Source organism: Coptis chinensis, chromosome 4, assembly GCF_015680905.1.
Source record: "Coptis chinensis isolate HL-2020 chromosome 4, ASM1568090v1, whole genome shotgun sequence".
Classification (NCBI taxonomy): domain Eukaryota; kingdom Viridiplantae; phylum Streptophyta; class Magnoliopsida; order Ranunculales; family Ranunculaceae; genus Coptis; species Coptis chinensis.
The window spans coordinates 48219491-48243394 of NC_141459.1; the positions used below are offsets into that span (position 1 = coordinate 48219491).

At 38.5% G+C, this 23904-nt stretch overlaps 1 protein-coding gene across 3 annotated transcripts; it reads left to right on the forward strand.

Moving 5' to 3' along the window:
* The first annotated feature begins 1347 nt into the window (after positions 1-1347).
* On the forward strand, positions 1348-22690 carry NAR1 (ferredoxin hydrogenase). Of its 3 annotated transcripts, none has more exons than XM_086557001.1 (10): positions 1348-1782; positions 1861-2014; positions 2099-2285; positions 2377-2503; positions 5184-5355; positions 5735-5784; positions 5873-6044; positions 14787-14913; positions 15018-15109; positions 22246-22690. In XM_086557001.1, the coding sequence occupies exons 1-10, from the start codon at positions 1604-1606 to the stop codon at positions 22396-22398; spliced, it is 1413 nt and encodes a 470-aa protein (XP_086413127.1). In that variant the 5' UTR covers positions 1348-1603; the 3' UTR covers positions 22399-22690. The 3 variants fall into 3 exon arrangements, with proteins under 3 accessions (XP_086413127.1, XP_086413128.1, XP_086413126.1); XM_086557002.1 differs by having other exon boundaries at positions 1380-1782; positions 22226-22690; XM_086557000.1 differs by having other exon boundaries at positions 1451-1782; positions 1861-2285.
* Positions 22691-23904: the final 1214 nt, after the last annotated feature.

The window sequence follows — 23904 nt, forward strand, 5'->3', positions numbered from 1 at the left end:
AATAAAGGTAGGGGAAAGACAAAACAGCTACCAATAATTATGTTTATATATAATTAGAAGTTCTTAAGATACATACCAATGAGGTTGCACCACAATTTAACAGTGGCCAACACGGTTCCAAGGCTTGGTTTGAGCCTTGAATAGTCTACGATAGTGAGCAATGAACAACTTCATCGCCATTTCAGACCCAATCAACTCAATAGAAGGATGCGAATCCATGATTCCATGTGAATACCAAATGGTGGACATATTTAACTTACTACCCTGTACATGAAGCCTCTTGAATACCATGCAGACATTGTCACCCTCTAATTCCTCAAAGAGTCAAAGCTGACAATCATAATCACCATATATATGCACACACACACACCACCTGCCACCACCACTCCACACACACAGACTACCAGCACCACCACCACCTACACACACGCTCACCACACTACCAACACCACTTAGACACACATGGATCTCTAGTTTAGTATATAGATAGTAGATAGTAGTGTACGGTAATTGGTTGTTAGCATTCAAAGATTTTCCAGGTTCTCACCTATTTTTTAGCAGATTCTGGACTTGTATGGTAATTGGTTGTTTGAGTTTTAACTATCTATATTCGGATTGGTTGATTTTAGTGCAAAAGATTTTATATTTGTTTCCTATATAAAGTCTAATTTGTTTTGGAAGTTCAACAAATTTAAGGAAGGGCAGGACTCTTCACATAGCACTCGAGTTGTACTGATAATAGGAAACTGCTTGATAACTAAAATTGCACTTGCACTCAAATTGTAAGTGATCCACGTGGCAGAACACTTCAAGTCGATTTCTTCTAACTCAATTCCCTTATGGGAGGTCGGAACTCTGTTTCTTCTCTCCGGGCATTCATTCGATTGCGTTTTCGCGAAAGTCTTTGTTGCTTTCAATCGGCCCCTGTGATCGTTGCATGAGAGAATATAGTTGCTGGTAGATCTCCAAGTCCTTCTGCGCTTGGTAAAGAAAGCAGCTTAACCCCGGCCAGTTGAGCCCATTCTCAAATAACAGATCACAGAACTTGATTAAATTCATATATTATAATATTCAATTTAAAGATTTTTTAGACCTATATTTTAGCAGATTCGGACTTGTATTCCTTAATTGATTATAGGAAGTGTTTCAATTAGTATGGGAAGTGTTTCAATTAGAGATCCACGTGGCGTAGTAGACTCAAAAGTGCCACGTGGCATACCAGACTCAAAAGCTTTGATATTAGAGTGCCACCTAGGAAAGAGAAAAATCTAACCTAGAGGCTTTAGTATATAGATAGTAGATAGTAGATAGCTTAAGAAAAAAGCAAAGCCCAAGCCCGGATAGTTTATAAAAACAAGGTCCAAAAAAAATATTTGGTTAGAGAAAAACACGGTAATTCAAGTTGACTTTTGTTTTGTGTGTGGTCAGGGAGGAAACCTAATTTCCTCATCTAGTTGGGGAAATCCTAATTGGCTACCCTAGTAGGGGTAGTACTAGTTAATCCATTATACTATAGATGTTCATGTTTCTGAAATCGTTTTAAATTCATTTATCGTTTGCCAAACACCAAACAAAGAAGTAGGTGATTGAGTTAACGAAAGAGATGTCGACAAAGTTCTCCCCAACTCTACGAATTGGTGATCTGAATGACTTCATTGCCCCATCACAAGGTTGCATTGTTTCACTCAAGGATATGACCAACTATAAACAACCACAAAACAAGATTGACGCACTAAACTCAGACCCTGTCAAAATTTCCTTAAAAGACTGCTTAGCATGCAGGTATATATATATATATATATATAATAACTTAACTTTTTCGTAACCCATTTGATTTATTTGTTGGTCTGTTTTTTGCAGTGGATGTGTTACGTCAGCAGAAACAGTAATGTTAGAGAAACAGAGTTTGGATGAGTTTTTGAATAGTATTGATTCAGGAAAGACTGTTATTGTCTCTGTTTCTCCCCAGTCGCGGACTTCATTAGCTGCTCACTTTCGTTTTTCTCCATCTCAGGTGTGTTTTTACTTTTTAGTTATACCGATATTTACTTGGGCTTTTTTAGAATCTGATGATATAGTTTGTCTTTGTGATTTTCAGGTCTTTAGGAAACTTACCACATTTTTTAAGTCATTGGGTGTGAAGGCGATATTTGATACCAGCTGTAGTAGAGACTTATCTCTTATTGAGTCTTGTAACGAATTTGTTGCTCGGTACAAGCAACATGTTTTGGATAATGGGGAATCATCTAAAACTTCTCTACCTATGCTTGCATCTTCTTGTCCTGGTATGCTGGATTATCAGTTTACATTTTATGAATTTGTTGTTGAAAGAATGCCCTCATTATGTGTTGTTTAATGATCTTTTGATGGAATCAGGTTGGATATGCTATGCCGAAAAGACGCTAGGCTCTTATATATTGCCTTATATATCTTCTGTGAAGAGCCCTCAACAAACGATTGGAGCTATTATTAAGCATCATGCTTGCCAGAAAATGGGTGTCGAGTGAGTTCTTTATCCTCCTTAAACTACCACACCTCATAAGAAATTATCTTTGGAATGGGTTGATGATATGAAACTTTAGAGGGTTATGTGGCGTATGATACATTATTCAGCGTTATTTTTATTGTTTATTTATGGATGTCTCGCTTCAGAGTCCCTTCTCTGGATAGGTGATGTAACTAGTCATTTGAGGTATATCTTGGGATGTAACTTAGAGATTGGGACCTATGAGTGTAAACAGTGCTAACATGGGCTCTAGAAAGACTTAACGTGCATTCGGGACTTCAAATCAACCTAATTAAATTGAAGATTTATTGAGCTGGCTGTGTGCCTAATCTCAAGTTGAAGGTTTGATCGTACTGATACATTTCCGGTGAATTATTCGGGCTTGCCATTAGATGCTAGTACTTTGCAAGGAATGGTCAATTCAATAACTAGTCACTCCCTTCTTGGGAAATCAAATAACTACTCACTCTCTTCTCGGGAATGGTGAGGTATGGTATTGTAAGTTTGTAACAGCTTGGTAACTTATGTTTTATTTAGTTATGTGAGAAGACTCATACTTGCGTGTTGCGTCAACAAAGGTATAAGTGGTACGGTATGTCTACAATCTAGACCATAGACTCTGACTGAAAACACCACTTAATGATAGGTGGGAAAGAATAAAAAGTGATTGTTCTTGTTGCACTGGCAAAGAGTGGAAATGAATTAGAGTGTGGTTTTATAGCGCTTCTCTCTGCCCTTTGTTCCTAACCATCTTTCTTGAGTTAGGACATGGACTGACGTTGGACTACATTATAAAGACATTTGAATTTCAATGTCCAACAACTAATTCTAAACATCCTTTTTCCCCTTTGAGGAAGATAGCTGAACATCGGATTGGGAGGGAAGCAACTTCGAGAGGATAGATTATATATGTGTGTATATTAATTGCCAGGGGTTGACTTGGTGAAAGTTGGACAGGAGTCATTGTGTGATCAATGGTGGACCCAGAAGTTTCGTTGAGAGTATTAACCTGCAATTCACACATCTGAAAACTGACTTGGATCGGGATTTTTTCAGCCCTTGTGTTTTCCAAAAAGCTCAATAAGTTAAAAAAATTCGTGACTATTGATTTTTTTTTTCTTAAATGTGAAAAATTAATTTAGAAGATATAAAATTTCTAGTTTAGAAGTAGTAACACATGTTTTTAAAGTAGCAAAAAAAACATAGGCTTATATAGCACATATATATTGTTGAGTTATTGTATGTTGCACACTATATTTGACATTATCTGACCACTGAACACCCTCAGACCCTCCTGGGTCCGTCCCTTTCAATTAGAAAACCTTGGAATCTCAAACGATAGGAGACTTGATGCATTCGAGCATGACAACTTTGGTTATGTTTAAATACTGTTTACGGTAGATGCGACTGACTACCTCAGTGTTCTAAAAAACAGCCTAGGCGGCCGTCTAGGCGGTGCCTAGCCGTACTGATTTTCACCCTAAACGGTTGATAAAACGGTGGACCGTTTAATCGGGACTAGGCGGTGGATTAATCAGTCTAGGCGGGCTGGACGATTTAGAAGGTCCAGTTTGTTTTTTTGGCCCAATTTGTTACAAGCCCAATTAAATTTAAAATCCTACAGTCCCAATTTAAATTTAGTTAAAAAAAAGCCTGATAGGGCTTTAGAAACAAACAATCGGGTTCTCTTCTTCAACAAAAGATCAACTGCTGCTCTTCTTCTTCTTCTTCTCGGTGTTGCTGCTGCTGCTGCTCTTCTTCTTCAACAAACAATTCTGTCGGTATATATTTCTTCTCTGAGTTATCTCCAATTCTGCTCTCTTTTTTTCTTGTCTTTTTTTTTTCTTCTCTTAAACAATCCTCACAAGTAAACCATGGCGCGACTAACGAATCTGTACCCACTGTTCCATGATTGTTGATGGAACAGTGTGCTGTGCGCCACTATTCATTGTTTTTAGCAAGTGGACATACTACACTACTACTGTGTTTGTTTGCTTCTGTTTGTCACTTGTCCTTTTCTCATGTCTTATATTTATTAGTCTCGATCTTGTTGTAATATTTGATTTCAAATGTTTGAAGTTTGAACTTGAGTCAGTAGTACGTAGGTTGTTTTTTTGTGGAAGTTTTTGAAAATTTTCAAGTAGACAGCAAGATTTCAATCACAAATCATGCATTAAGCTAATTTAGCTCCTAGTTTAGTAGCTTCCACTAGAATACAATCACTAAAATACTAGACTTTCAGTCTTGCCACGTATCAAATAACCTGTTCCAGAGAAAAAAATAATTAATTATACATATAATCATATATATTTAAATAATTAATTAATTAAATAAAACCGTCTAGCGCCTAGCCCGTCTAGGCGCCGCCTAGAAGGCCTAGGCGCTAGGCGCTCCCCTACCGTCCGACTACCGCCTAGCGTTTTTTAGAACATTGGACTACCTTGAACTGTTCAAGTCTGATTTATCCTTGTACCCTTGTGAATCTTTCACCTTTTAGGTGTTTTTCTCCCCTTTTCGTTCTTTTGTTCCATTTGGTATGTATGTTGGTTCATAATTAATTTCTTTCGTTTAAGGTAAATCAGGCTAGTAGCGTGCATCCAACATTTTCAGGATTTAGCTACTTTTTAATGCACTCCTTGGTCGTATCTTTCAATGTCTTGATTTGTGACTTTTGTAGGCCAGACAAAATCTACCATGTAACTGTCATGCCATGTTATGATAAGAAGCTTGAAGCTGCTAGGGATGATTTTGTGTTTACAGTAGACAGTGGGGGAGGTAATGTCAATGATCTTTCTGTTTCCGAGGTAGATTCAGTCTTGACATCTGGAGAGGTTATGGATTTGATTCAGGTATGATATTGATGTAGATTTATGAGCGGAAGCGATTAAGAAGAAGAAATCTACAATTTATATGAAAAACAATTAAGAACCCTAAAATAAAGAAGTCTCTTTTATTGACTCTGAGAAAGAAAATCACTACTAAACATCAACTCCCTAACCCTAACCTCAAGCTCCTTATTTATAACTATCATTGAAAGCAATAAACCAATAGTAATATGCCACATGACATTCTAAAAACAAAAGACTACTAAAAAGATGGACGCCTCTTTATGCATCTGGGCTTGGGCCTATTGATGTCCGCATCAGATATGGTCTACTTTTTATATGTAAAACTACTATGCCAAATTGTATAGGCTATAATACATGTTTTTTCAATTCATTGCTGCAGTTAAAATCTGTTGATTTCAAGGCCTTGGAAGAGTCACCCTTGGATGAACTGTGAGTATATACACGTATTTTTAGTATCTCATTTTGTTTCAAAAGAAACATTTTCAACAAATGTACCATCTAACACATTGGTTTTCAGGTTAACTAATGTTGATAAAGAAGGTAAACTTTATGGGGTTAGTGGAAGTTCAGGAGGTTATGCAGAGACAATTTTCCACCATGCTGCTAAAACACTTTTTGGAAGACAAATTGATGGTTCTATTAATTTCAAAACAATTAGAAACTCAGATTTTCGGGAAGTGATTTTAGAGGTAAGTCGGATACTGTTTATATATATATATATATATATATATATATATATATATATTATATTTTAATCGGTAAATAAAGTTTATTATTAATATAAATCCAATCAAAAGAAAGTAGGATGAGATGTTTTACTAGTACAAGGATCTAAAGCTCGAAAGAAAATACACATAACATCTACATCTACAAGCGAGAGCACCCACTTAAACATAAAAAACTCCCACCCACTCACAAAATGCTTGAACGGTTTATCTTGAGTCTCCTCATGCACCTTAGACCAAAAAAGTAAGAGGCCTTTGATGGACAATATGACGTCCTACTTAGTCACCTCACCGTCAAAGTCTCTTCTAAGTCATACTCAGATGCCTTCTTCTGTTGAATTATACGAAGAGATACACTATGTCCATGTAGACACCATTCACTATCATTTTCTTAGTGTGCTCCGATCTACTTTTATCAAACTCATCCCAAAGAAACAAGGTGTGGAGGATATTAGTGACTTACGCCCTATTAGCCTTATTAGTGGGGCTTATAAGATTATCTCGAAAGTTCTCTTTATTAGGTTAAAAAAGGTCCTCTCATGAGTGATTTCACAAGAACAAAGGGCTTTTGTCTATGGTCGCCAGATTTTAGATGGGATTTTGATCACGAATGAGGTCATTGACGATAGGAATAAAAGCGGTGAGGCCGGTATAGTGTGCAAAATTGATCTAACTAAGGCCTATAACCATGTTCATTGGGAGTTTCTTGACTACATTTTGGGACGTATTGGTTTTGGGGCTAAAGGAGAGGTTGGGTCAGGAGATGTGTTTCTTCAACTTCTTTTTCTATCCTTATTAACGGTTCGCCTGCTGGTTTCTTTAAAGGATCAAGAGGTATTAGGCAAGGGGACCCATTATCTCCTCTCCTTTTTCTTTTGGTTGTTGAGGTGTTTGGTTAGATGGTGGAGAGAGCAAATCAGTTAGGGGTGCTTGAGGGTTTTAGAGTAGGTTGTAAAAAGGTCCTTGTTTCTCATTTGCAGTTCGTGGATGATACTGTGGTTTTTCTTGGGGAGGGTGGTGAGCAATTGAGATACCTTTGGGGTTTGTTATGTTGCTTTGAGGCGGTTTCTGGTTTGAGAGTAAACATGTCTAAAAGCATTATTTTTGGGGTAGATGGTTTGGAGGTGGATAGTTTGGCCTACTTCAATGGATGCACCTCGGGGGTTCTACCGTCTAAATATTTAGGACTTCTATTGGGCGCAAAGTATAGATCTAGAGCCATTCGGTACCCGATTATTGAGAGTTTTAGTAAGAAACTTGCCAGATGGAAAGGGCGTATTTTGTCCAAGAGGGATCGTGTTATTTTGATAAAGAGCACCTTATCTAGTTTACCTGTGTATTACACGTCCCTTTTTCGCTTACCCATAAGTGTTGCTCACTGTATCGAGTCCATTAGTGCAAACTTTTTGTGGGATGACACTGAAGATTGGCATAGATATCACTTGGTGGGGTGGAATAGACTATGTCTCTCTAAGCATGATGGGGGTTTGGGCTTTCGTATGCTTCATGAATTCAACCTAGCTTTGCTAGGCAAATGGCTATGACGTTTTGGGGAGGAAAGAGAGAGTTTGTGGAGGAAGGTTATCTTGTCTAGATTTGGGGAGGATTGCTTTGGCTGGGCTAGCGGTCCCGTGACCATTCCTTATGGTTGTGGGGTTTGGAAGGGCATTTCCAAAGTGTCTGAGGCTTTCCAAAGGAACATTAGATTTTGTTTGGGGGATGGAGAGAGCTTTAGGTTTTGGGAGGATATTTGGTTAGATGAGAGACCTCTCTTTTTGTGTTTCCCTCGTTTATATGCTTTATCAGACTTTAAGAATCGCCCAGTTTGTGTGGAGCGAAACAAGAGACATTTTGAGGGAGTTGAGGCATCTGTGGAAGAGGTCATTATGTTCATTAATGGCCTTCTTTTTTTCTGGTCTAAGGCGCATGAGGAGACCCAAGACATTCCTTTTGAACACTTTGTGTGTAGATGGGAGTCATTCATGTTCTGATTCCGATGCTTTTCTTTCTTTGTAGTAGGTTTCGAGGTGTGGAACCTAGGGAATGATCTTTTTTGTTTTTAAGTTTTTGTTTTTTTATTATTTGTAGTTTGGATATCTCATCCTTTTTGTAATTGTTTTTCTATTATTAATATATATGTCCTAATTTTACCAATAAAAAAAAAGTGTGCTCCGATCTAACTTATGTTAGATTGAGTTCCCACTAAAATGAAAGGTCTAATCTCAGTGTTTGCCATTTCTAGGAGCATGAGTTGATATCTGATATGTTATATGAATACTTAGTAATTGTTATCGATGTTGTAGCCTTTAGTAAGGTCATCAATTGTCTAGAAGGGGAAACCTAGAAGGCAATGATGTGGCAAATAAGGGCACAGAAGAATTTTTAATGTTGAAAGGACCACCAGCTCATTGTGGCACTGGGTCACTGAGCTATTGTGGGTCGGGCTTGGTGGGTGAACTAAAGAGGGACATCATTATAGGTTTGGATGTGGGTCAAAGATCCGTGGATGAAGGTGAGTGGGAACATGCTCACTGATGGTAGCGATACGAGTCAAGGGTTTAGATCTGATGGTCCGAGCAAGAATGATCAAGATGCAGCCCTTAGTGGGCCTGAAAACAGAATCCAATTGATCGATGAAGAGGATAGGGACAGGGTGATCCAAGGATTGGGAATTGAAAAACATGTTGGTCGGATTCCTAGACCAAGCAATCAAAAGGTAAGGAAGAGGAGCAAGGAAAAGGTGAAGTCCCTCAAGGTTAATCAGTGGAAGAAGAAAAGGGATGCTGAGTATTATAGATAGTAGTGGCAGAGGGGGGTGAGGATGCTTCTACGACCAAGGGTGGTAGCAGCACAATAGACGAGGGTGCAAAGGCAGTAGAGAAGCCAATGAATATGGAAGGGAAGGAATCCCTGATTCAGTTTGGGGAGAAGTGGGGTGCTAAGGTGAACTCGAGCAAGAAAAAGCTTCATAAGCTTATTGAGGAGTTTGAGAAGAGATATATTTAAGGGAACAAGGTTGTTGAGCCAACAGAGGAAAGTGGCAGCAAAGACTTCGAGGACATTAGTGACAGTGAATATGACCATGTCGTCCCAAGTTGCTCAAAGGATGTTGGGGTGGAATCGGAAGAGGATAGGGAGGTGGTCTGTAAAACTTAAATAAAAAGATAGTATTTGCTTGAGTTACCCAACGTGGGTTACTCAAAGGAATGAAGGTGTATTTATAGACAACATTTACAGTCTGTTACAAATTCAAAATTCAAGAAAGAGATAAACATGAATCTCTGCCATGAGGATATTCAATTGAATTTCTATCTAGATATATTTATAATGACTCTGACTTCTGTTTGTTGACATGGTAACAACTTCTATCTGGCTATCTTTTGTTGATGTCGCGGCTGTGTTGTCATCCCCCCACAAGCGCAATGGTGTCTGAGGGAAAACATTGAGCTTGGAGCGAAGCCAACAAAATGATCCACTTGGCAGACTTTTTGTGAAGATATCCACAATCTGTCTTTCAGCTGGAATATGATGAACTTCAAGTTAACCGGCAGCAACTCTCTCACGTGTGAAGTGATAATCGATCTCAATGTGTTTAGATCGAGCATGGAAGATCGGATTTGCAGTCATATGGACCGCACTTTTATTATCTCAAAAGATTTGAGGTTTGCGTGGAAGGGAAATCCTCCGATCACGCATAAGAGAAGAGAGGCATGATAATACAGCTGTTGTAAATGCGAGAGTTCGATATTCTGCTTCTGAACTGGATCGGGAAACAGTTTTCTGTTTCTTTGCACACCACGAGATACAATTACGGCCAAGATATGTAGCATAACCAGTAACGGAACGCCTTGTACAGGGCAGCCTGCCCAATCCGAAACAGAATTGGCACTCAAATCTAGAGAACCAGAGGCATAAATTCCAAAGCCAAAATTGACAGTGCCTTTTAGATATCATAGAATGCGGCGAACAGCTTTAAGATGGTCAGAAGTAGGTGAGTGCACATATTGACCTACTGTGTTGACACCATATGAAAGGTCTGGCCTAGTAAAGGCTAAGTACTGCAGACCACCCACGAGAGCTCGATATTCTGTCGGATTGGCTAAAGGAGTTTCAGCAGAAAATTTCTGGCCTGGAAATAAAGGAGTAGCAATAGGCTTGCTTTCAAGCATCTTGGCATGCTCTAATAGTTCTATGGCATACTTTTGTTGAGGCACTATGCCTCGTGAAGTGCGGTGAACTTCAATACCCAAGAAAAAAAGCAAAGGAACAAGGTCCTTCATTGCCAATTGAGTACTTAAAGACTCAATGAGAGATGAAATAAAGGAAGTACTGTTTCCGGTGAGCACAATATCATCCACATACAAGAGAGGATATATAAGTGCTACAGAGTCATCACACACAGAGAGATGGATCTGAGGAGCTACACTGGAAGCCAAGTTGGACCAAGCAATCTTTAAAACGGTCATACCAGACACAAGGGGGTCTGTTTAAGTTCATATAGAGCTTTATTTAAGTTGCACACATGGTTAGGAAAGTTGGGATCTACATACCCAGGTTGTTGTTCCATATATACGTTTTCTTTCAAGTACCCGTGCAAGAAAACATTTTTGACGTCGAATTGTTTGATTTCCCATGAATTTACAACCGCAATAGACAAGACAATACATATTGTGGCTGCCTTGAGAACAGGACTGAATGTGACGTCAGTATCTGTACCCCTGAGTTGATTGTAGCCTTTAGCCACTAGTCGGGCCTTGAATCGGTCGACAGCTCCAGTAGATAGTAGCTTTGTCTTGAACACCCACTGCGAATTTACAATGTTCATGATATCATTACGAGGCACCAGTGTCCATGTATCATTGTTAGACAAGGCCCGCATATCTTCATCCATAGCTCTTTTCCAATGTGGAATTCACAAGGCAGTTTTGTATGTTGTATGCTCTTGCTCAACACTAGTTAGTAAGCTATAAGAGGGCTGCAAATGATATCGAGAGGTGGTTTGAGTGGCATAAACTTTGGGGTGTCTAGTATTATATGAAGGTGAAGCCATGGAACTTGAACTGACGTCCATATTAAGTTCTGGAGTTGGTGAAGAAGTGGCTCCTGCATTAAAAGAGTTGTGAGGAGCTATTGGCACCAAATCGTTAGCATTCGATGGAACTATGCTCTTGTCAATTGCTACTGAAGGTGAAACCACTAAATCTGGATTGATGTCCACACTAAGCTCTTGAATATTTTGAGAAGGAGAAGCTCTTGGATGAGTGGAATTGAGTTGTGCATTGAGATGTGGTGGTTGTGAACTAGCAGGAGAACCTTGTGATACTGAACAGAAGAAAAAGGTTTTCCTTATTTTCTATTGCTTGAGACAATGTAGGGAGTTGCACTCTTGTTTCTAAAGACGTAACAGAAGGTCCTTCTTCAAAATTTAGCCAATCAGAACATAGAGGAGAAGAACCTTTATTATCTGAAGCAAATGGCAAGATGGATTCATCAAACAGAACATGGCAAGAAATATATACACTCCTTGTAGGAGGATAATAACAACGAAAGCCTTTATTGTATTGAGTGTAGCCAATAAATACACAGGGAACAGACTTTGGATCAAACTTTGTTTTCCGATAGTCTGCTAAATTAGGATAGCAGTGACAACCGAAAATTCGAAGTCCGGAATAATGTGGCGGTGTACCATAAAGCTTCTCAAAAGGTGAGAGGTTGCCAAGCACCATGGTTGGAAGTCTGTTAATTAAGTACACAGCTGTAATAAAGGCCTCAACCGAGCTTGACTATGATATAAAAGAGTAAGACCCATTTCAATCACATGTCGATGCTTATGCTCAGCTCGCCCATTTTACTGGGAGTATGATGAATATTGACGAACAATGCCATTATCCATCAAGGTACTCTTTAAAATAACTTTTTGTAACTTCACCCCCTTCATCACAATGAAACAACTTAATTTGTTTATGAAAAACGTTATTAATCATCATGCGGAATTTATGAACGATCCCATTACTTCTGATTTTAACTTCATTGGATATATCCAAGTGTATCTAAAACTATCATCCACAAATATTAAATAATATCGCAAGTGTTGAAGAGAGGGAAGAGGGGCAGGTCCCCACACATCGGCATGAATCACATCAAACAACCAGGAGCAATTTTATTGTCTAATGAAAAAGGCAACTTACATTGTTTGCCAACTTGGCAACTTGAACAGACAAAACTAGACAGATGCTTAATGGAAATCAGACTACTTTTATTTAAGAAAGACATAACACGATTGGAAGGATGACCCAATCTTGCGTGCCATCTTTCTTGAGTCCCTCCTTGCTTCAAAGAAGCCAGTAAAGCTGTTGACAACGATGCTAAATTAACATCTCCTGGATCAAGTGCATATAGTCTATGCCTACCTCCCTTCCCCAATACCTTTCCTGTTTTCCGATCCTTCACAACAAATCCAGATGATGAGAAATCACATAAACAGTCCATATCTACAGTTAACATACTGAGGGCATCTCCAATGGGGGGTATAAAATTACATCTCCACTTAGGCTCCACGTAGGTGCCATTAGGATTTTACACCTCTAATTGTATAGTATTATATAGCCTATAAATATCCACATTCTATACTCTCCAATGGAGAATTGTAAAAAAAAATAGATTTTAAACTGGGACGTCACTTAAAGTGACGTAAGTGACGTCCGAGTTAAAAAATTACTTTAGAATTAGAAAGGGACTTTACTTAAAGTGATATCCGAAATTTTTTTTGTTTGGACGTTGGTTAAAGTGTCGCCCAAGCTATTTATCAATTGATAGCAAGATGGGAATTCCCCACCTCCTCTATCAACTAATACTCTATTATCTACGGTATACCACCCCCATTGGAAAGAGTTTTTTTTATATTTGGAGTGTAAACTTTACACTCTATACGGTTTACACCCTCCATTGGAGATGCCCTGACTGATATAAGATTTTTGGTAATATGAGGGACTAAGACAGCATTTTAAGTGACAAATCCCCTAGTTGAATATCACCACCATGGGAAATACTTATAGATGACTCATCTGCTGTTAAGACTGTATTATTACCATGATAAGGAGATGGAGAATTAAAGATACCTTCAGAATTTGTCATGTGCGACGTAGCCCCGGTATACAGATACCACTCCGCATCATTGACATCTGATAGAGTAAGAGCAGAAAATTCTTTTGGTGTGTTCATCATGGTAACTATGATCAAACCTGTGCCAACACTTTAGTGTTGTATGACCCTGTTGTCCACACACCTGGCAAGAGACGGGGTTGTTAAAGCGTGAAGGAAAGGAAGGTCCAGCAGTGGGCCGTGGTTCAGATTTTTAGATTGCTGTCCTTGTTTCTGTTTCCCTGGAAAATTTGGATTGTTCTTCTTGGCAAGAAATGCAGTTTCAAAATTATTTTGAGCTCTTATTCTGATTTTTTGGCCAAGAAGGTTAGGAACCAATTCATGACATGGTGGAAGAGGTGGATGAGCAAATATAGAAGTGACAAAACTGTCATAGGCTGGAACCATCCCGTTAAGAATGAGCACAGCTTTGTCTTCATCTGAAATTACTTGACCAATTGCAGCTAAGGAGTTGGAAATTTTCTTGAATCGTCTACGAAAATCAGAAACAGATTTACCTTGTTGTTGCTTGCAATTTTGAAGTTTCTGCTTCAGTTGGTACTCTCGTGCCTTAGAACGCTGCGAGAAAGTGGTTTCCAGCTTCTCCCAAACTTCCTTTGATGTAGAAACGCCTACAGCTTTAGCGAGAACATCCTCAGATAATGTTGCATTGAGCCAACTCAACAACAATTGATCAGTTGTGAGCCACTTTTCAAATGTTGGGTTTGGAATCAAACCCGCTTCCGCATCACTCTCTTCATTAAGGACATGAGAGGTTGGTTGTGGGATGCTTCCTTCAATGTATCCCATGAGTGTTTGACTTCACAACAAAGGGAGAAATTGTGAGCGCCAAAGCAGATGTTGTGAGCTTGGAGATTAAACTGGTAATAGAAGATGGAGAGAATGAAGGAAGATTGGGAATGACAGCCATGGGTGTGTTGGTGTTGAAAGTGTTAGTGCTTGATGCCATTGGATCAAAGATGACCTTCAAGAATATCACAGCTCTGATACCATAAAACTTAAATAAAAAGATAGTATTTGCTTGAGTTACCCAATGTGGATTACTCAAAGGAATGAAGTTGTATTTATAGACAACATTTACAATCTGTTACAAATTCAAAATTTTAAAAAGAATAAAACATGAATCTTTGCACGAGGGTATTCGACTGAGTTTCTATCTAGATGAATTCCTAAGAACTCTCACTTTTGTTTGTTGGCTTGGTAACAACTTCTATCTTGCTATGTTTTGTTGATGATGTGGTTGTGTTATCAGTCTGTCCTGTGGGTAGGCTGGTCAGTCGGTATAGGTTTAGGCTCAGATCTTTGGGTTTTTTGGGTGTTTCTCTTTTGTATTTTCTTGTTTATGTTGCTTTTCTTTGATTTATTGTTGCTGGGTATGGGCATACTTCAGGGAACCTCGGTTACTTGGGTTGGGTATTGATGTAATAGCAGTGCCGTTTATTAATATAATCGATGTGTACTTGTCAAAAAAAATCAATTACCATGTTGTATCTATTTTTTCGGTTCGTATCTGCTTGACATATCAAGTAACATTCTATGATCCAGGTGGAGGGGAAAGCAGTTCTGAAATTTGCACTTTGTTATGGCTTTCGGAACCTGCAAAATATTGTGAGGAAAATTAAAATAGGGAAATGTGATTATCATTTCTTGGAGATCATGGCATGCCCTTCAGGTAATAGCCTCCACTGTCTAGAAATGTTCATGTAATGCAACCACCTTCTGTATCTGCTGCATACAAAGTGTTTACAGGATATTAATTTGGTGATTTACTTACAGGCTGTTTGAATGGAGGGGGTCAAATCAAACCAAAAGTGGGGCAATCCGCAAAAGATTTACTTCAGTTGGTAGAAACCGTGCATATGGAAGATGTAAGTCTCTAGTTTGTTTGGTATTTTTTATTCTTTGGTGCATATCTCAGTTGTGGCAGCGTCGTCGTGTTTAGATCCACCATTTCCTTGCTCACTTTAGAGATTACTAGAGAATGGTGATGTATTCTATCTTACTATGCTATACTAGAGCTTTCGGGAGTTTTCTAGGGTAACCTTCTAGAATTCTAGACCATGTCTGGTATTTTTAAAATATGCACCTTATGTGTCGCCTTCGCAAGGTGCCCATTCCATATTTGTATTAGCACATCCCATACCAAAATAAATATGTAATGCCCTAAATCCCTTCCCAAATACCTGTTTTATTCTGTAAACAACTTTACTATTTTCAGTTATCTCAACTTCACACACCCATTAGACGAGAAGAACAGCTTTGTTACATCTGTTTAATTCCAGAATAGCCCTTCTATAAATAAAAGGCCAAAGATACCCCAATCTGCAACATAATATACTCTCTAGAACACCTTAATTCCAAAATTCCTCCATATTTTATGAAATGCCAAGGTTGCAAAATCTATCAATTTATACTGGAGACTAGACTATAAATTCATGCGTGAATGAAATACCAATTCTACTTCTGCCTACATTACTAATTGATATCCTCATGATATCATTTAGTAAATACAAAAATGCCCATAAATATATGGTTAAACACATGGCGAACATTCTCATATGCCCATGTAAGTAACATATGTAATGTGCATGCATAAGCGCTACTGTATGATAACCTGGTTATAACGTCAAGCAAGGCATGTCATAATTGCGTTCTCACAGCTCGCATGTCTTAACCTAAGACTTCGATAGGGTAACTACTTTGTGTGAACTTCCTATATATCATACAATGTAGCTGGTTATACTTTAACAACACACATCGATGTTACGGCAATAACTACTTTCATTGCTTTTCTTCCTCCTGTAGTTCAACATTTATTTGGAGTGATGTTGGCGCAATATCTATTGCACTACCGAGTGTCAGTCTTCTTATTTAGTTTATTGGCAGTGGTTATTACCGCAGTCACACCATTTCAATTTGTCCAGTACAATTGAATATACCTCTTTCTCTCATCCCCTTAATTACTTCTATTGAAGTTGAGTCCCAAATAAAATTTCCACCTAATTTAAGCTAATAGATTTTATTGTGATAGCAATAATAACATACACCGTTCATGTTGATGACACTAATCAAAAAACCATGTCAGACCTGGATTTACACATCCGATCATTGGTTTAATTCTCACCAAAGTCCATTTCTTTGTAAGTGTATCTTGAGACTTGTGTTTGTGGTTGTGCGGGAAATGGAGAATCCAAGTCACTTTGACACTAATATGTGTGTCGATATGTGTGTCTGTATCGACACAGCAAAATATAAAATATCACATACAATGTGTATGTGACGTGTCTTACACGGACATGTAGATACGCATCCGACACAGACTATTTTTAAAATATGGTGTGTAAAGGTTCATTTTGTGTAGAGCCTTACAAATATGAGGGAATGGGGAAAGATGGTGGAAAGTATTGTTTAGACCAAGTTTGGGTTAGCGCGAGCAACCTACTTATCAAATTCTCTGAAGAACATGAATCAAGTCAGACGTAGTTCCTCACTGAAATTGTGTAATAAAATGGTAGATGGAGAATGGAGAAGATGCCTAGGATTCTCCCCTTTTCTTTCCTTAGTAATTCCCTTGTGATTTATAGCACATGACCCTTGGTCAATCTCTTTTAATGTGGGACTTGAATACGCTTAAATGGAGGATAAATGAGTGCATGGTTGCTGTTACAGAATTGTTATAACGGCTGTCTTTCCATCTTTGAGCGTTATAAGACCTGGCTGAGGTCTTGTTATAAGCGACCTGACTAAGTATTTAGGTGACCTCGCTGAGGTCTTGATATAGTTTTGTCATGAGTAATGATGGACATGTATATAATAAGCATTGGTTGTGTATATTAGTAGTCCCTCACATTGCCCCCTCTCATTAGGTCGTTCTTGTTCTGTAGGACGGTCTAATGAGAGATTAATTCCACACGTGGGAAGCACGCGGGGTATGTAATGATTGAAGATGGCAAGTGATGTTGTTTTGATAAGTACTGAATTGATTCTAGAAGTGTAGGTCCTCAATTAGTGAGAAAATTGTAGCTCAAGATCCTAGAAGTGTAGGTCCTCAATTAATGAGAAGATTGTAGCTCAAGAGAGCGTTCTGGTTCGAATTTCTGCACTGAATTGATCCTAGAAGTATAGGTCCTCAAGATTGTAACTCGAGAGAGCATTTTGATTTGAATTTCTGCATTGAATTGATCCTAGAAGTGTAGGTCCTCAATTAGTGAGAAGATTGTAGCTCAAGAGAGCGTTCTGATTTGAATTTTTGTACTGAATTGGTCCTAGAAGTGTAGGTCCTCAATTAGTGAGAAGATTGTAGCTCAAGAGAGCGTTCTGATTTGAATTTTTGTACTGAATTGATCCTAAAAGTGTAGGTCCTCAATTAGTGAGAAAATTATAGCTTAAGAGAGTGTTTTGTTTCGAATTTCTGCACTGAATTGATCTTAAAAGTGCAAGTCCTCAATTAGTGAGAATATTGTTGATAGTTAGCCTTGAATTGGTGTGATTGTAGCTAGCCCCAGTTTTGGAGCTTGATTGACGTGTTTAGATGGCAATGATTAGCCCTAGTTTGGAGATGGTTGTGGTGATCCCCCAGTTTGGAGCTTGATTGACCTGCACTAGATCGAACTAACGCCAAAAGGGAATTAGAACAAACTAAATAGTAATTTCGAAGATAGATCGAGCATTGAGCTCAAAAGGTTGGGTTGTATGTGCGCAAATGGCTGTAGCTAACCCAACTTGGAGTGTAATCGACCTGTACCAGTTTAGCTACACCATGAAAAAACAGACACAGTAGTAGTCACGAATTGGCGAGATGTACCAAAAAGAAATTGGTACCGCTGGAGTACATGGATATCAACCATAGTTCTTGTATCCAAACTCGATGTAATGCGGTCTCTGTTATGTATGTGCCTTAACTAAGCTTTTCCAACAATGTCAAGCTCAAAAGAAACATTTGTTAGCCCTCAATGGTATGTATTCAATGCGAGTTGGTAATTGCGGCTGAGCTATCGAAATTCGTCGTCCTTTTTGTTGGCAAACCTGGTCATGAGTTTAGACATGCAGCCTAATCAAATGTACCTGTATAAGTCGCATAGAATGCGTCCTTGTTCTTTGTTCAATGAAGACTCATTGAGGTTATCAAAATCTGATCGAGGTTGATCGTGAGTCTCAAAAAGAAATCAGTGTGTCTAACATGCTATGGAATTGATAAAGCTTCATCGAAAGAGAAAACTAAATAATGTAACCATAAGAAATTGAACCAAGTGTTCAAGTTGTAAGTGAATAGCAATTATCCTGATATTGAGCTTGTCTCTTGTATGCAAGCTCGCTGGTATCTCATGGAGGTAATAATCATGAATGATCTGTTTGTACTATGTACAGAATCGAATCTCTTGAGCTGTAATGCTTTTTGGGGATCTGTAGAACCAGGTCTAAATGAAAAAAATAGACAATTCCTCAATGTAGAAATGCATAGCATGATAATCCTTTAAAGCCATTAATCAATAAAGCTTTTTCCTTTTTTTTGGACCATCCAGATGGTAGACAGACATAGAGAGAGACTATATCGATTGTTAGAACCAGTAATAGAAATTAGTTTAGCCAATCAAGTGATGGCTTATTAAATTTAGGACTTGGGTCATACTGATTTCTGCAACTGAACTTGTTAGTCCACCAGATAAATCAATCACATACTGAATAAATGTAATGTAGAGCTTTCCCTCCTTCTCATGTGCGACCTGGTGGAAAACAATCTTCAGGCTCCAGTGAAATCGATGACCAGCACAATCGGCACTAACTGCCATTTTGTACCAAGATCATGCAATGTACAACTGAGAAATGATCCATCGATTTCTTTGGTAGTTTTTCCACCTGTTGTAGTGCACTAGCTTTGCATTACACTATGAATATGTAAACTGCAGCACAGATATTAGTTCTAGAAAAAAAATGTCAATCGAAGTTTTTCAAAATGAATCGAGTGATCGTTGCATCTGCTTTCGCTTGCTGTCCACGGATAGTTAGAGAATTTAGAGCTGAAATATTGCATATATGCAAGTGCATATCTGAAACAAATTGGAAGGCAAGTTGCATACTTAATTGAAGAATATTAAGACTAGTATGCGAATTGATCGAGCTGATCGAATCCAGCTTTGTTGAGTCTGTTGGATTCAATCTTCAAGCATAAACACGAAGCCCGTTGTAAAAAATAGAGGAAGTCAAAGCATTCATCTATATGCATACCACCTCTTACTGATTTGTAATCTATAATAATAACCCAACTTGTATACCATCAAATTAATAACATCTTCATCTTTTGTAGAAATAGTAGTTTAAGTGCAACTAGCATGCATGTTTCAATGGTATTGAATAATATCAAGACCTGTTGAGGTCACTTGGTAGATGCTTTATCAAGTAGCAACGGGATTTGTCCTTTATACAAGACTACATAATGGGATATGATCCCAGGTCGGGAATACAGTTCTTGAGCTTTGTCGATTGCTACTGACATGTTCAAATATGTCATATGAAGGGCTCATAGCCGATTTTGTATGTACTGGTCTAGCCTAGCTCTTAATACAGTTTGAGCAATGTATGAAATTGGAAGTAAAACGAGTTGAGGTAACTTATCAGACTAGCATCCAAGCTCAGAAGAATTTCAATGCCTATTTTCTGCAGCACATCAAAAATTGAGTAATTCATTTAAATTTTTTCGACCACGCTTCGTGGGCTTGGAAAATGTAGATGAATTTAAAATGGTAGATGGAGAAGATGCCTAGGATTCTCCCCCCTCTTTCCTTGGTAATTCCCTTGTGATTTATAGCATGACTTTTGGTCAATCCCTTTTAATGTAGGACTTGAATGAGCTTAAATGGAGGATAAATGAGTTCATTGTTGCTTTTACAGAATTGTTGTAACGGCTGTCTTTCCATCTTTGAGCGTTACAAGACCTGGCTGAGGTCTTAATATGAGCGACCTGACTGAGTATTTAGGTGACCTGGTTGAGGTCTTGATATGAGCGACCTGGCTAAGGTCTTGATATAGTTATGTGATGAGTTGTGTTGGACACGTGTATAATATACATTAGCTGTGTATATTAGTCTCTCACAGCGTGTCCATGTGAGAATCTATTTTGGTTGGTTTTTGGGAGGATACAAATTAACTGAGATAGAACCTAGTTTCTTGGCCAGGAGATGCCAAGTGTAGGTTATTGTCTTGCTTGAACAGTTTAGATTATTGGGACTGGTGGTTGTTTCCAATTCCTGATAACAGGTTGGTGTGAAGTTGACGTCAATTCTCCTTCTAAATTAAGGCTCATACACTATTCAAGTTGATGACACTAATCAAAATCCATGTCAAACCCGGATTTACGCATCCCATTATTGGTTTAATTCTCACCAAAGTCTATTTCTTCGTAAGTGTATCTTTGAGACATTGTGTCTGTGGGTGTGCGGGAACGGAAGAATCTATTCTGCTTGGTTTCTTGGAGGATACAAATTTACTTTGACAGAACCTAATTTCTTGTCCGGGAGATGCTAACTCTAGGCTTTGGTCTTGCTTGAACAGTTTAGCCTATTGAGACTGGTGGTTGTTTCCAATTCCTGATAACAGGTTGGTGTCAAGTTGACACCATTTTTCCTTCTAAATTAAGGCTGTGTTTGAATCCAGATTTGCCAACTCCTGGGATTTTCCCCAGGTTTAGCTCGTAAGTTAACCATTTATTGTTAATATTCAACCTTTCAACTCGAACGTAATCAAGGCAGGGAAGAGAGTAATTGCATGGATGAGCAGTTTCATGACTTTGTTAGTAGATGGGGTATAAGCGTAACAAAAACACCGGGGAAAGTACTCCAAATGGTAAATGGAAGGGAACTTAGGCTGCAAGAAGATAAAAGAAGGGTGCTTGGAAGGAGAGGGAGTACGAAGATTCTGATAGTGTTGATGATGAAGCTCAGCTTGACTTGGAGTGGTCTAAAGCAGACTTAGGAGTTAGGACAAGGGGGTTGATGAAGGTGACTGATGATGAGTAGGCACAGTGGTAAGGGTGGTGAAATACTGTGGTTTATTGGTGATTTGATACTGCTGCTGTTAAGTTCCGGCCTGGTGGTGGATCCATGGGTTCACTTTACTGTTTGTTTGTTTTTTTTGGCCTTCCGGGGCTGAGTTGTTTTGTTTTGTTATGCTTCTGCTGTTGTGTGTGTAGCTTCTGTAGGTGGGTTGTTTGAGCCTGGGGTGTCTGTCGGAACTGGGGGTGTTCACGTCGTGGTCTATGTATGAGTTAGCATCTGGCTAATTCTCTTGGTGTTGATGTAATATTTCTAATTTAATTTCCATTTCATGTATTTTTTATGGGAAGAAAAGAAAAGGTTTTTCAACTTGATCTCTATGCTATATGGGAATATCCTTCACACTCTAGCTTCCCTAACCCCTCCACTAGAACGTGTTTATACAAGATTGTCCTACTTTGTTTTTAGGGTGAACTAGTGTTACCCCTCCACTAGATGAGCCAATTAGGATTTCCCCCCCACTAGATGGGAAATTAGGGTCTCCCCCCTAAACACACGGTCAACTTGGTTTGACCGTTAACTTTCAAATTAAACAACTGAAAATGACATAAATGCCCCCACCTAATTAAAATTGAACATTTTTTTTTTGAAAACAATAAGGGCATTTGTGTAATTTTCAATTGTTTGACTTGAAAGTTAACTGTCAAACCAAGTTGACCGTGTGTTTAGGGGGGAGACCCTAATTTCCCATCTAGTGGGGGGGAAATCCTAATTGGCTCATCTAGGGGGGGGGGTAATACTAGTTAACCCTTAATGTAGCTGCAGTTTCAGATTTTGTTGGAAATTAAATGCAAGAAATGATGTATGCATTGGTTGTTACATATGCACAAAGGATTTAACTTATCCTTCTGTGCACAATGGATTTAAGATACATGTCATTTTTAATATATTACCATGCTACTACTGCCGTCATTCATGTTGATAATATGGTTTTAGCAATTTCTAATCTGTGACAGGTATTGGTCGCCGACCCTTTTGATAATCGTCTAGTCAAGAACGTATATGATGAGTGGCTGGAGCAACCTGGTTCAGAGAAAGCGAAGAAGTACATTCACACCGAATACCATCCAATGGCGAAAAGTATTACCTCTCAACTACACAACTGGTGAGGTATTCTCGATATGCAGAACTTTGATTCAACACTGCTGTTATTCAGTTCAATAGTGTTTTGGACTCATTCCCATGGGAGTCTCGTGTGTCAACAGTGGGCTTTTGACAATGCATCCTAATCCCCTCTTTGTTAGATGTGTATGAAGTAGTGACAGAGATTAGCCGATTTTGAGTGGCAGGCCGATAATCGTTCTGTACATACGAATGTATACATTCTGCTACAGATAACAACTTGTATATACTACATATTTGATACATACTTTTTTGCTAATAAAGAGGATATTATGTGCAGTTTGTAAGTGCATGCTCATGTAAATCCTTGGCAATTCACTCCTAACTTGATTCCTATTTCTTTATCTTTTCTCTATCCAGATCAACAAAATGCGGTCGAGTTGTACTTTATTTAGCTTGTAAAGACACAAAACAGGGCAGACAGCTAAGAAACATAAACAAAACTAAGGGTGAAGGACCCCTAGTCCCCCTACCATATATGATACACATACACCATTAATCTCTCTAGCAATACCAGGAACCCAATAGCAAAGAGTGATTTTGAGGAAAATGATTTCAGAAAAAGTAATCTCTTCCATGAAGAATGCAGTACAGCTGCAGCAAGAGTCTGAACGGTTGCAACAGAAGTATAGAAGTATAGGCAGTCCAGAAATTCTTTGGCCATAACCAAATAATCTCTGACTGCGTGCGGTAAGTCCAAGGACGAAATCCTCTAAAAGCATGATTAACAAGAACTCTAACTATGAGAAAGATGTGTCAGTGACACTAGTCCATTGATCAAAATCAGAATGCAGTAATCAAGAAATATATGACTACGGATGAAGTTGAAATGGCAGGCTAAATACGTTTGGCATAGATAACTAAACAGAATTAAAAGAGAGAAAACTGGACAGAACTGAAAGAGGCATATTTAATCGGCATGAAAATGACCTCATCTCATAGTCAATCTGAGCGTAGCGACAAGGGCAAGTTATTATGCATAGATGCTTGAAGTTTTCGGTTCACTAGGTTGTTTGATACTCTAATCATCTAATGCAATGAGTCGAAGGCTCTATCTCAACGAACTGACCAATAGATTTTAGGACTGAAGATTTTGGTGGACATAAATGATGACAACACAGAGTAGAAAGCATAGTATTAGTATAACACGATAACTTGAAAATGTAAGTACAGTTTCCAATCTAGGGGGGAAAAGGGACAAGGAAAACTACAAGACAATATCCCTACTTCCTAGAGAAAAAAAGAAAGAATTCCATGCACCTTTTTCTTGGTTTTACTTTAATGAAGACTGGAATACGAAAAATGATTATGCTTTCTATGAGGCTTTTTCTTCTACAAGTTCATATTTACAAAAGAACCAACCACTATGCTACATGGACACTCCTCGAGAGCATCACGCTTTTTCTTAATGAATTATATAGTGTATTGAACAACTTTTTAATTTACGCTTATTAACTTGTTCGTGAGCCGCTTATATATGACACTAATAAAGT

Coding starts and splice junctions, on each gene's coding strand:
- NAR1 (XM_086557000.1), top strand. CDS start 1,604: ATGTCGACAAAGTTCTCCCCAACTCTACGAATTGGTGATCTGAATGAC. Junction 1,783..1,860: donor AAAGACTGCTTAGCATGCAG/GTATATATATAT, acceptor TGTTTTTTGCAG/TGGATGTGTTACGTCAGCAG. Junction 15,110..22,245: donor AAACCGTGCATATGGAAGAT/GTAAGTCTCTAG, acceptor AATCTGTGACAG/GTATTGGTCGCCGACCCTTT.